The 13424-nt window shown below is 44.7% G+C and overlaps 1 protein-coding gene across 4 annotated transcripts in view; it reads right to left on the bottom strand.

Annotated features, from left to right (window-relative positions):
• PRKCE (protein kinase C, epsilon) overlaps positions 1 to 13424 on the bottom strand; it is a 546168-nt gene that overhangs the window by 89411 nt on the left and 443333 nt on the right. For all 4 annotated transcript variants that reach the window (XM_010838628.1, XM_010838627.1, XM_010838630.1 and 1 more), the window contains one exon: positions 1699 to 1853. In XM_010838628.1, the coding sequence (XP_010836930.1) occupies positions 1699 to 1853 (155 nt within the window). The remainder of the gene's footprint in view (positions 1 to 1698; positions 1854 to 13424) is intronic.

The following is a 13424-nucleotide window of genomic DNA, read 5'->3' as shown; positions in this document are numbered from 1 at the left end:
CATAACGTCACACGGAGTCAGCCACAATTGAATGACTTAGGCACACACATGCAAGAACCTTGGTAGGTTCAAGGGATCATGGGAAGTGAGGTGTACTGGGCTGTAGTAGATATAACCTAAGGTGACCCCCAATGTTTCACACTCTGGTATAATCCCATAACCCTTTCCCCTTGTGTATGGTGGAGAAACTGTGACTTACCTCCAACCAAAACAATGTGAAAAGGAATGTGATATCACTCACAATTATAAGACATCATAGGGCAAGGGCCAAGGGATTTGCAGGCATAATTAAGCTCCCTAAATGATTTGACTTTGAGTTAAAAGGGAGATTAGCCTAGATGGGCCCAATCTAATCAAGCGATCCTTTTCAAAGAGGGTCCAGGCCTCCCTGAAGTTAGAGATTCAAGGCAGGAAAGGCTTTCACTCCTGCTGACCATGAAGAAGCCACGTGTATTCTCCATTTGTAAGGAAATGAATTCTGCCCATAACTATGTGAGCCTGGAAGAGGAGCTCAAACTTCAACAAGAAAGTCAGCCTGGCTGACATCTTGATCACAGCAGAGAGACCCAGGTATGCTGTGCCTAGACTTCTGCCCTGTGGGAACCGTGAAATAATCAATGCTTTAAGCACCACATTTGTGGTATTTGTTATGCAGTAATAGGAAACAAATGTGTGGACTTGTGACGTGGAGGACCATAACAGCAGGCTAGAAAGTATGGGCTTTGTTATGCAGGCCATAGGGAGCCACTGACTATTTTGAGCAGAGGGAATTAAAGAAGCTGAGGGTTGGTTTCAGAACCCCTTGGAGAACATTTTTTTTTTTAGTCAGGGCATTGCTCCCAGGAGCGGGGCCAGTGAAGTTCTGGTGAGGGATTAGTTTTGGGTTGAATCAAGCCAGCTATTCTTCAACCCAATTGAAGGAAAAAGGAGGAAGCAAATTCTAAAGAAATTGACAATCATTGAAAAAAACCTGAAGGAACTTTAGTGTCCTTGTTGCTAATTATAAATATTTACTCCTCCCAGAATTCCTGACCTCACAGAAGAGCCTGCGTAAGTAGTACTGCTCTCTTACTGGAAAATTTGTGTGTGTGTGTGTGTGTGTGTGTGTGTTCCATGTTTTCTTGGAAGGGGGACAAGGCAGTAGCAAGGGACTGGATGATCTGCAGAGAGTCACTTCCTGTGAGATACTGTCTAGGTCCCCTCCCCTCTTCCCTCCTAGATCATAAACCCTGAGACCCCCCAAGGAACTCCTCCTTCTCTGATTCTATCTGCTGGAGACAACTAAGCCAAACAAACTCAGGAAGTGGCAAGAGGTTGGGAAGGGGAGGAAGTTCATGGCACAGAAGGAAGAAGTACAGAGAATGCCCTGATGTTCAAGGAAGAGGGTTGAGGTGGCGGGGCGGGGAGAGAAATGAAGGTCACCCCAAGGTTACTTGGCACTGGGCCTTTAAAACGTCCTGCTTAAGCTTTCAATCAAAACTGGCACAAACAGTGGATCAGATCTCCCGGGGCTATTCAAATATTAACATTTACAGTGATAAACAGCCCCCCCAAAAGCCTGTAAGCAAATTGAAACAAACAACTAATTTAAAGCGAGTTGCTAAGAGACCAGTTGGGTGGAAGCCAAAGTCAGTTCAAGCATCCGGAGAACTCTCTATTTTTTCGCTTTTGGGGAAGAGAGGAGGTGAGGAGAGGTACCTGTAGATGACTCCATGTTGGTGGAGGAACATGAGAGCTGATGTAACCTCTGCAGCATAGAACCGGGAACGAGGCTCATCGAATTTTCGGGAGCGCTGAATCTGAAACATGAGGTCTCCACCATTCACATACTCCATGACAAAAAAGAGGCGGTCCTGAATGGAGAGGAGAAAATGCCATTTAGCGAGTCCACTGCAGCTGCCCACACAGGCCAGTGAATGTACAGTGAGTTCCAAGTAACAGAACCAGGACTCAAGCAAGGGGCAGGGTGCACAGGTGGGGGAATTCTGATAGCACACGTTCTAGAGAGAAGACAAGGAATCAGGGTATGAAGTGCTGTTCTAAGATCTTTCTCTTTCACAGGAACCAGCATGGTCTAGAGGGAGGAGTCTAAGATTGACAGAAAGAAGACCTGGATCTCTGCCTAATTTCTGTTACAACCTTGAAGTGTGACCTTGGACAAGTCTCTGTCCCTTTGGAGGCTCCAGTTACTTTTGTCTGTGTGGTAGGTTACATCATGGCTGCCCCAAAGATATCCCAGTCCTAATCCCTTAATGTGTAAATGTTACCTGAGATGGCAAAAAAGAACTCAACAGTTGTGATGAAGTTAAGGATCTTGAGTTGAGGAGATTATTTTGGATCACCAGGATGGGCCTTAAACAAATGTCACAAATGTCCTTATAAAATGAAGGTAGAGGGAGATTTGAGAAGGGAGGAGAAAGCAGTGTGACCAAGGAAGCAGAGATTATAATGAAGTTGCCACAAGCCAAGGAAGGTGGTGCTGTCAGAAGGTGGAGCCGCCAGAAGCTGGAAGAGGCAGGGAAGGGTCTGTCCTAGAGCTTCTGGAGGGAGCATGCCTCCATCCGCACTTGGACTCTGGCTCAGTGACACTGGTCTCAGACGTCTGACCTCCAGAAATGTGAGAGGAGAGATTTCTGTTATTTTAAACCACCAAGTTAGTGGTGATTTGCTAAGGCAGTACTGGAACCTAATACAAAACAACACAGACTGATGAGATGGTGAGAGCCCCGCCCGTGGAGGGGCCACGTCTCACTTTGGAGGATGCTCCCTCTGGGATCTCCACCTTGATGTGCTTCCTATGGATTTTGCCCTCAAGAATGGCCAAACCATAATCACATCTCATCGGGGGTGGTGCCTTCTTATCTGCACATCATGATGATGTGGGAAGAAGACAGACTGAAATTTACTTTTTGTATAGTTTCCTGACTACTATTTCCTGAGCCTGTAGAGTGTGGGGTGCTATGCTGGGCAGGAGGCAAAAAGTTGTAAGCCATCACTGTCCTGAATGTTGCGGGGTGGGGTTATAAGCCTTAACCATAAGGCTTATGATCCAGGGGCAGAGACAGGAAATGTGTAGAATGATGAAAACTAAATAGGACCAGAGTGCCTTAAAGATATTTGGTGCTAAAAGGATTAGGACAAAGGGAGACTCTTTGAACTGGGGGTCCATGGAGGATTCCAGAAGGAGATAGGCCCTCCCTGAGAGGAGGAGGAGATGGGGGAGGCACCAACAAATACCAGGACATGGGAACAGAGGGACAGTGCTTGGGGACCGGTGAACTGACCAGGTCAGCCAGGGAGGAAGGTCCATGGAGCAAAGAGGAAGCGGTGAGGCTGGAGAGGCCAGAGGGTCAGAGTAAATTCTTAACATATAGACGTAGTCTCAGCAAAGCTGCTAGGTGGATGTCAGCATATTATCTTTCATTAAAATTAGTAGAATCATTTCAATTAAGACTGAGTAAAAATCACAATTAGCAAAGGCTAATAGAGTTCTGCCAAGAAAACTCACTGGTGATAGCAAACATCCTCTTCCAAAAACACAAGAGAAGACTCTACACATGGACATCACCAGCTGGTAAACACCAAAATCAGATTGATTCTATTCTTTGCAGCCAAAGATGGAGAAGCTCTATACAGTCAGCAAAAACAAGACCCGGAGCTGACTGTGGCTCAGATCATGAACTCCTTATTACCAAATTCAAACTTAAATTGAAGAAAGTAGGGAAAACCACTAGACCATCCAGGTATGACCTAAATCAAATCCCTTATGATTATACAGTGGAAGTGAAAAATAGATTCAAGGGATTAGATCTGATAGACAGAGTGCCTGAAGAACTATGGACAGAGGTTCATGACATTGTACAGGAGGCAGTGATCAAGACCATGCCCAAGAAAAAGAAATGCAAAAAGGCAAAATTGTCTGAGGAGGCCTTACAAATAGCTGTGAAAAGAAGAGAAGCGAAGGCAAAGGAGGAAAAGGAAGATACACCCATTTGAATGCAGAGTTCCAAAGAATAGCAAGGAGAGATTAAAAAAAAAACCTTCCTCGGTGATCAATGCAAAGAAATACAGGAAAACAACAGAATGGGAAAAACTAAAGATCTCTTCAAGAAAATTAGAGATACCAAGGGAACTTTTCATGCAAAGATGGGCACAGTAAAGGACAGAAATGGTATGGACCTAACAGAAGCAGAAAATATTAAGAAGAAGTGGCAAGAATACACAGAAGAACTATACAAAAAAGATCTTTACGACCCAGATAATCACGATGGTGTAATCACTCACCTAGAGCCAGACATCCTGGAATGCATAGTCAAGTGGCCCTTAGGCAGCATTGCTACAAAGCTAGTAGAGATGAAGGAATTCCAGTTGAGCTATTTCAAATCCTAAAAGATGATGCTGTGAAAGTACTGCCCTCAATATGCCAGCAAATTTGGAAGACTCAGCAGTGGCCACAGGACTGGAAAAGGTCAGTTTTCATTCCAATCCCAAAGAAAGGCAATGCCAAAGAATGCTCAAACTACCACACAATTGCACTCATCTCACATATTAGCAAAGTGATGCTCAAAATTCTCCAAGCCAGGCTTCAACAGTATGTGAACCGTGAACTTCCAGATGTTCAAGCTGGTTTTAGAAAAAGCAGAGGAACCAGAGATCAAATTGCCAGCATCCATTGGATCATCAAAAAAGCAAGAGAATTCCAGAAAAACATCTGCTTCTGCTTTATTGACTACACCAAAGCCTTTGATGGTGTGGATCACAACAGACTGTGGAAAATTCTTCATGAGATAGGAATACCAGACCTGACCTGCCTCCTGAGAAATCTGTATGCAGGTCAAAAAGCAACAGTTAGAACTGGACATGGAACAGACTGGTTCCAAATAGGAAAAGGAGTACGTCAAGGCTGTATATTGTCACCCTGCTTATTTAACTTATATGCAGAGTACATCATGAGAAATGTTGGACTGGATGAAGCACAAGGTGCAATCAAGATTTCCAGGAGAAATATCAATAATCTCAGATATGCAGATGACACCACTCTTATGGGAGAAAGAGAAGAGGAACTAAAGAGTCTCTTGATAAAAGTGAAAGAGGAGAGTGAAAAAGTTGGCTTAAAACTCAACATTCAGAAGACTAAGATCATGGCATCCAGTTGCATCACTTCATGGCAAATAGATGGGGAAGCAGTGGAAACAGTGACAGACTTTCTTTTGGGGGGCTCCAAAATCACTGCAGATGGTGACTACAGCCATGACATTATTAAAAGACGTTTGCTCCTTGGAAGAAAAGTTATGACCAACCTAGACCCCTTATTAAAAAGCAGACATTACTTTGCAAAAAAGGTCCATCTAGTCAAAGCTATGGTTTTTCCAGTGTATGTATGGATGTGAGAGTTGGACTATAAAGAAAGCTGAGCATCGAAGAATTGATGCTTTTGAACTGTGGTGTTGGAGAAGACTCTTGAGAGTCCCTTGGACTGCAAGGAGATCCAACCAGTCCATCCTAAAGGAAATCAGTCCTGAACATTCATTGGAAGGACAAATGCTAAAGTTGAAACTCCAATACTTTGGCCAGCTAATGTGAATTTGAAAGGACCCTGATGCTGGGAAAGATTGAAGGTGGGAGGATAAGGGGAAGACAGAGGATGAGATGGTTGGATGGCATCACTGACTCAATGGACATGAGTTTGAGTAAACTCCGGGAGTGGGTGATGGGCAGGGAATCCTGGTGTGCTGCAGTCCATGGGATCACAAAGAGTCAGACACGACCGAGTGACTGAACTGAACTGAACTGAAAAATCACAATAATATATTATTCATGGAGCAGCCTTGACCACACATCTACTTTATAACTGGCATCTCTTTTAAACTAAGTCACCCTTAAGAATTATAAATTCAGACTACCTTCTGTCCCCACCACAACCTCCAGAATTATTCAAGCTTTACTGCTATTCACAAGAGCCTAAGATCTAGCTTCTCTTCCATTTGTCTTGACCTTCCCCTTCAAAGCCTGGCTTATTTTCTCCCCCAGGTCCAACCGGGTACTCAGAAGTGTTCAGATCATCTATTCAATCATCTATTCAATGATCATTTGATGATGAGTGTTCATTCAATCATCTATTCCCCATTCAAATCCTTATTTCAATGATCAGGCCAGTGCCAACCCAATGAAACCAGAATTTCTGAGGGTGGACTCCAGCTATCGTAGTTCTCAAAGCTCCTCATGTGATTACAGTGGGCAGCCAGGATTAAGAAACACTCTCCCATCTGGTTGATGCCAAGGTAATATACATGGATCATATGTTATTAGGGTTTTCCTCTTTTTCAAGGGTGTCCCAAGAACAAGGTTCTCAAACTTGTGCATCAGAATCTCACAGAGGTTTATTAGAACATTGGATTCCTCCTCTGCTCCTTCTGTCCTACAGAGTTTCTGATTCAGAAGGTCTTGACTGGAGCTTGAGAATCTGCATCTCTTAGTTCCCAGGTATGATAGGCTGCTGGCCTGGAGCTCTCACTTTGAGAACCAATGCCCTAGAGCATGGAGAAGGCAATGGCACCCCACTCCAGTACTCTTGCCTGGAAAATCCCATGGACGGAGGAGCCTGGTAGGCTGCAGTCCATGGGGTCGCTAAGAGTCAGACACGACTGAGCGACTTCACTTTCACTTTTCACTTTCATGCATTGGAGAAGGAAATGGCAGCCCACTCCAGTGTTCTTGCCTGGAGAATCCCAGGGACGGGGGCGCCTGGTGGGCTGCAGTCCATGGGGTCGCTAAGAGTCAGACACGACTGAGCGACTTCACTTTCACTTCTCACTTTCATGCATTGGAGAAGGAAATGGCAGCCCACTCCAGTGTTCTTGCCTGGAGAATCCCAGGGACGGGGGAGCCTGGTGGGCTGCAGTCCATGGGGTCGCTAAGAGTCAGACACGACTGAGCGACTTCACTTTCACTTTTCACTTTCATGCATTGGAGAAGGAAATGGCAGCCCACTCCAGTGTTCTTGCCTGGAGAATCCCAGGGACGGGGGAGCCTGGTGGGCTGCCGTCTATGGGGTCGCACAGAGTCGGACACGACTGAAGTGACTTGGCAGCAGCAGCAGCCCTACAGCACTTAGAGCAAGGCTTTCCCATGGCAAATATAGCCTTGTCATGCATTCAACACTACCCTAATCTAGCTGAACCATCATCAGAAACAGCTGCTGCAATACCAGTTCCTGGTCACCAACTTGGACTTGGGCTTTAGCAATCATGGAACATTTTCTTGCCTTTGTTTGAAAGAATCCAAATTTCTGAATCTCACCTCCCCACCCTGCCTCCCTGGCTGCTTTTTACTCCCCACAAGGCATTTAAGGACAGGGGCCATGGAGTGAGAAAGCAGAGCCTCTACCCTGATTTCTTCACTCACTGGCTGTGTGACCTCAGGCAAATGACTTCAGCTCCCTGTGCTCAGTGCTCTCTACTGTGAAAATGAGAACGATAACAGGACCTGCCTTACAAAATTCTTATGAGGATTAAATTATATGTTAAAGTGCCTGGTTCATAACTGGGGCTCCATAAAGACTATCAATGATTATTTCTATAGTATTATAGCTAGTGGTATGACAGTTATTATTGTCATTATTGAGTCTTCATTTTCCCTATCCTTTCAGCATTATTTTTCCCTGATGACCTCCTCTCCCAACAAATGCTTGCTTTCCTTGGCTTTCAGCTGCTATTCTCCCTGTGGTTCTGGCAGGTTTGTTGTGCCCGCTTTTGTAGGCTTCTCCTTTCCCCAGCCATTAGGTGTCGGAATCCCACAAGGCGGGGTTGGACGCCCTCCGCTCTCCTCCACTTTCTGTACTCGCTGAGTGATCTCATCCACACCCATGGTGTCTAATGCACCTTGACACTGATGACTCACAAACATCTCCCTCCATCCTAGGCCTCTCCTCCAATCTGGGAACCCATTTACCCAGCTGTGTTTCTGTCGTCTCTCTCTGATGCCTCAAAGGCACTCAATCCCAACATGTTCAAAACTGCTTCATAATCTTCCCCTGGCAAACTGGTCCTCATCCAGGGTGCCTGTCTCGGGGCAGGGCTTCACCATCCAGCCAAGTGTGTAAGTCAGAAACCTGAAAAGCCATTCTCAATACCCGCCTCCTCTTTATCCCTCTTATCCATCACCAAGTCCTTATTGCTTTTACCTTTTGTACCTTTGCACTTATTACCTTTATACCTGTTACATTTGCCTGCTTCCTTCTGTTGCTGCCACCACTGTGGCCGCCATTCTGGCCCAAGCAGTTGTCATCTCTGGTTGAAATTCTTGCAGGTGCCTTCTCACTGGTGCTCCCTACACTGATTCCAGTCCCCACACCAAACACTGACCACACTGTGGGCAGAGTTACCTGCTGAAATGAAAATCTTATTACAGTGTATGCGCCTTCCTTTCCTCATTCTACTGATTCTTTCAAGGGTTTCATATTACTCTTGGAATAAGTAGAACACTCCCTAATATGCCTCATGGCCAGTGTGATCTGGCCCTATCTAATTCTCAGTCATTTCACTCCCAGCTGTTCCCTTCGCCTCAATCGGAAACTCCCTCCTGCCACAGGGCCTTTGCTCATGCTGCTCCCTCTGCTTGGCCTGTGTCTCCCTGACCTTTCACCTAATTAACTCCTCCTCATCCTTCAGATTTCAGTGCAGCCATCTTTTCTTCTAGGAAGCTGTCCCTGACTTTTCTGACCAGGTCAAAACCTCCTCTTACATGCTACACTCTCCAGTGGGGGGTTGATCTGTGTCACTGATTTATGTTTTTCTCTCTCAGTAGTCTGTATACTTCATGAGGGTAAACACTGTTGGTAACTCTGCCCTGTTGGTTTTTAAGGGAATTAGCCTAACCCCAAAGAAAAGTGCCTCTAATTCCCTTTAAAACAAGCATCATGTGGATAGAATAACTAAACAGCTCAGGGGGCTATAAGAGAAACAAAATCAAAAGATGCTCTGATATTTATATCTGCAGTCTCTTACTGCTTAGGGAATTAAAGGCTTCAAGATGAGTCAGCCCACTGCAGCGAGCCTCCTGCCTATAGAAAGCGCCCATGAGCACCCAATCTGACCATTTCACCCCCAAGGGGTCTGTCTCAGCACCCAGTGTTTGGGACAGCTTTAAACAGTTCTTTGGTTCCATGGCTAGATGATTTCACCTCCCCATGAGATGGCCAGTTCCTTGAGGAACATAACCTTAGACTTCCAGCAATGCCATGGCCACTACTAGCTCAATAAAAATCTGCTCATCCAACATTCACTCCATGTTAGCACCTTAAGGGAGGGGTTCTCATTAGCTTCTCAGTATATCCCCAGCAACTAGAATGGAGCCTGAAACACAGTGGGTTCCTAGGGTGTCTTTGGTGAATGCATGAAGTCTTGAGTGCCCACCATGGAGAAGACTCTGTTTGCTAGAAGTTCAATTGTAAACAGAGTTGATTTCCCCATGTTATTTCTATCGTTAACCTCATTTCGAGTTATTCTAACTTTAGGCCGTTTGAACATCAGTTTTAACTTACTTTTCTACTCAATACAGCTCAATGTGCATGGCCCCAAAGCACGGTCAACCCTTTTGACACAGGAGGGACTGCTATTAAAGCAAGAGAAGCTTTTCACTCCTCCTCGCCCCATTCAGTGAGTCTGGATTATTTCTGGTCTCCACACCTAAACCATTTGAGAAGCATGTTTTGATGCAGAGTGAGAACCTGAAGTCATTCTGGGAACTGCTTAATTACATAAACTCAAATCAAAAGAAAGCTGGCAAACCCAGCAGCCACTCATTCATTAATCCCCTCTTGGCATGGGTAGAAAACACAACAAAACAAAAAACCCAACTTCCTGGTAAAGTAAGCAAATATGTTTTCTGAGGTAATCAAAGATGTTAAAAGCCTTATTCTATCTCCTCCTCCTTTAGTCACACCTGAATGTCTAAAAAGTTATGGTCTTGTGATAGTAGGTAAACTAATAAAATCAGGAAAGAGATTATATGTCATGGCCATTTAGGGTAATAACGACCTGCAAGCTGGAAGGGCCACGCCATGTGCTTGAAATTCCCTTTGGGCTCCATTTTCCCAGAGTGCTAACCTTTCCTAACTTAGAAGGGAAAATCTGGCCCGCCCTGTTCGTCTTTCAAGGTGTGATGGATAGCCAGAGGCTTCCTCTCAGCAGCACTGCGTGTCCTGCCAACTGGATCTGTTTGGACACACATTCACCATAGTTTGTTAGCTGTTTACATGTGCAAAGATTCTATCGCTTTTAAATCAATTTCACATGACTGCCCAACAAAAGACGGGACTTGGAACAGTCCGCCTTTGATGCACCAGTGACAGAATGAGTGATTTCTCTAACGTGCCACATCTAAGGGAATCAGGGAGCCTGACTTCTCACTTGCAGCATCTCCTTTTCCTGTCCATGTCTCCATCTTATAACCTATCAACTCAGCAGGTCTGTCCTGGGTGCCCAGACCTAGGGTAGGTGACTGGGGGATATGGAAGATGATATGAGCCATGGGTTTGGTTTCTAGGCACTAGGAACTGAACACAGGAAATCATACAAAGCAACATAAAATGCTCTGTCATTACGCGCTAAACCATCTTGTATCAAATCAGACGTGAAACCTATGTATCTGCGCCCTTAGCTTCTTAGGCCCTTAGAGAAGAAATGTCTATCATCCAGGCCTCAGCACTTACAAAAGATCATTTTAAGAAAAGGCCATAAGAAAACTCTTTCTGTATTTTATTTTCCACAATACAACTGGTATTGATGGAAATGGCCATTGCCTTGGGATTTGGTTGAGACAAATCTAAATTATGCGAAAGACCACAGTTGAGGTCTTGAACGGCAGGTGGGAGGAGTAGAGGGCCTGGCAAGTTAGAAGCACATACTTCATGAAGGGCAGAGGTAAGGAAAAGTGATCACTGTATGTGGGGGTGAGGAGGGGAGGAATGAGGCAGTGAAAAAACTCAGATGTGGGTATGAAGGAGACAGACCGGGTGGGGGCAGGAAGAGAGATGGTTCTGAAAACACAGGCGAGAAATAAAGAACTCTAGAAATCTTCTGAGTTATAAAATGGCATAACTAAAGCTGATTTAAAAACTGTTCTAAAAGTAGAGTTCATGATGGATTGATGGAAGATTGCTTGAAGTTATTATCCCATCTCTTCTCTATTTCCACTGTATAAACCGTTTTATTATCTTTGAGAAAGAACAGCAAGCAATCGTTCTTCTCTATTATACTGCTTGGGTCAAAAGAAAGGAAAGATCCAATCACTTTGGGAAACTTAACTATTAAACTAATCTATAAATCAATTTTATTTCCTCATCAAGAAAGCACAGCCATCATTACAATAAACTAAAAACAGGCACTCACGAGTGGGATTCTCCAGCTCTCAGGCAGACATACAATATGCAGACTAGAGGCAGAGCCTTGTTTAATCGGTGTCATAGACCGTCCACTGAGGTAGGTGAGAGAGAGATGGAGAATAAAAAGAAAGGATCTTTCCTCTCACTGAAGACTTACCTGCCAACTAACAGAGAATGAGCATCTTATCTGAATAATAATTATGATTGATTATGCAAATTTTCTTATGCAACAATAATATCACCTGAAACATGTTTAAAAAATTAATTTTCACACATTCTCAGTACTTCTCAGCTTTCTCCCATTGTACAAGGCCTTACTCTAGAATAATGACCCTGTTGCAGTCTTTCCCCAAATTTAGATTTATCTCAACCAAATTCCTACAGCCATGGTCAATTCCATCAATGCCAAGAGTGGTACTGAAAATACAGAATGGGTTTTCACATTGCTGTTTCTTATAACAATCTTCTATAGGCTACAGAGGGGTAGAGTCTACCCTTCTTTGGATAAAAAGGGAGAAGTATTTTCTTGGGGGAAAGTATTAACCTAATCAGAATTAGCCAAACAGCAAAACTTCCACACAGAAGCCTGCTAGTTGAGAAGGTATAAACTTCATTCATGTCCATCTGATACTTGTTTCCAGCTGCTTTAAACTCTACTTATTTGAAGTATATAGGACACCCCAAGTTTAAAGTGACCAAAAAGCTATACCAAACAGACTCATTCAATTAAGCTCAAAAGAAACATTTCCTGCATCTGATTAGAGGGATTATTACACTTAAGCCAGGGAACAACTTCAAGTTACTGTCATCCTGCCCCAGGCACTCCCATCTGTGTGTGAAGGCCAGGAAAAGCGGAGGGCTTTGGGATCAGTACGTCAGAGAACACTTGCCTTTCATACGGTCGCTTTCATAGAGTGGTCAATATCTTAGGAAAATGAAGTTTCTATCACATGATGTGACGGGACATACAGGACAGCCCCCAGATAGGCTACATTTCAACGATGATAACCCTAGAGCGACCTTGTGCTATGAATAAGAGCAACATCTGAAGGTAAGTAGGCATAATGACTTGCTGTTAATTTTTCTCTTTGAAAATGACAGGGTCAGAGGGGTTTAGATGGGGAACATGACGATGAAATGGACAATGGTGTGGTTTTCCCGAGGCTCTTCCTTTTATTCCATCACATCACCAGAGTGTCAGCATCACCTCAGAGCACCAGGCTTTCTCCTGGTTCTTCACCCAAGAACTGCTTTCTCCATGAAGTGCTGCTCCTGGGGGTGGCTTCTGGCTGTCATCCTCTGTCACTGGCTGTTGACCTGGACTCCAGGAAAGCAGCAGAGCATCAGGAAACTCTCCCCTGACTCATTTGCCCAACTTAGCAGCCTGGTCATCTTGCAGAGATTTCACGTGTCCCTGCTACCCACCTAGAATCTAGTCTGCCCATTCTGGGCAGGCCAGATCTCTCTTTAATGATACCAAGAGCCAGTTTAAAAAGAAAGAAAACATTGGTTGCTCACTGGAGTCCATTGTCACCAGCAGTCAGCAGCTGAAGTTAAGAACTGAAAGAACACTCTTTGTGTTTTTAAGCACAGGAATGAAAGTATTCTTGTTCTAAGCCCATCTTCCCATCCAGCCAAGGCCCACATGTGGTCTTGTCTTTTATCAATGCTCTTTTCATGAACTCAGGCTTCTCTTCCCAATCTGGTATGTGATTGCATCAAACTCTGACTGCCCCAGAATATACCTTCCTGTGTCTCCAGCAGGATGTAAGACCCAACAGCTGGGGCTCAAGATGCCTTTTTCTGGTGTCTCCACATCCTCTCTAGGCTCGATGTATGTCTAGCTGGTAGAGAGGAACTAAATGAGTGTCTCTGGTCTCCAGCTCACATGCTAGAGATGGAGCCCAGGCAGAACTGAAGCAGCTCATGTAGTTGCTGGGCTTCCCTGCTGCTGCTAAGTCGTGTCAGTCGTGTCCGACTCTGTGCGACCCCACAGACAGCAGCCCATCAGGCTCCCCTGTCCCTGGGATCCTCCAGGCAA

The sequence above is a fragment of the Bison bison genome, unplaced genomic scaffold (genome assembly GCF_000754665.1).
Source record: "Bison bison bison isolate TAMUID 2011002044 unplaced genomic scaffold, Bison_UMD1.0 scf7180017864101, whole genome shotgun sequence".
NCBI classification, from domain to species: Eukaryota; Metazoa; Chordata; class Mammalia; order Artiodactyla; family Bovidae; genus Bison; species Bison bison.
The sequence above is the reverse complement of the archived record's forward strand: the minus strand, read 5'-3'. Positions and strand labels throughout refer to the sequence as shown.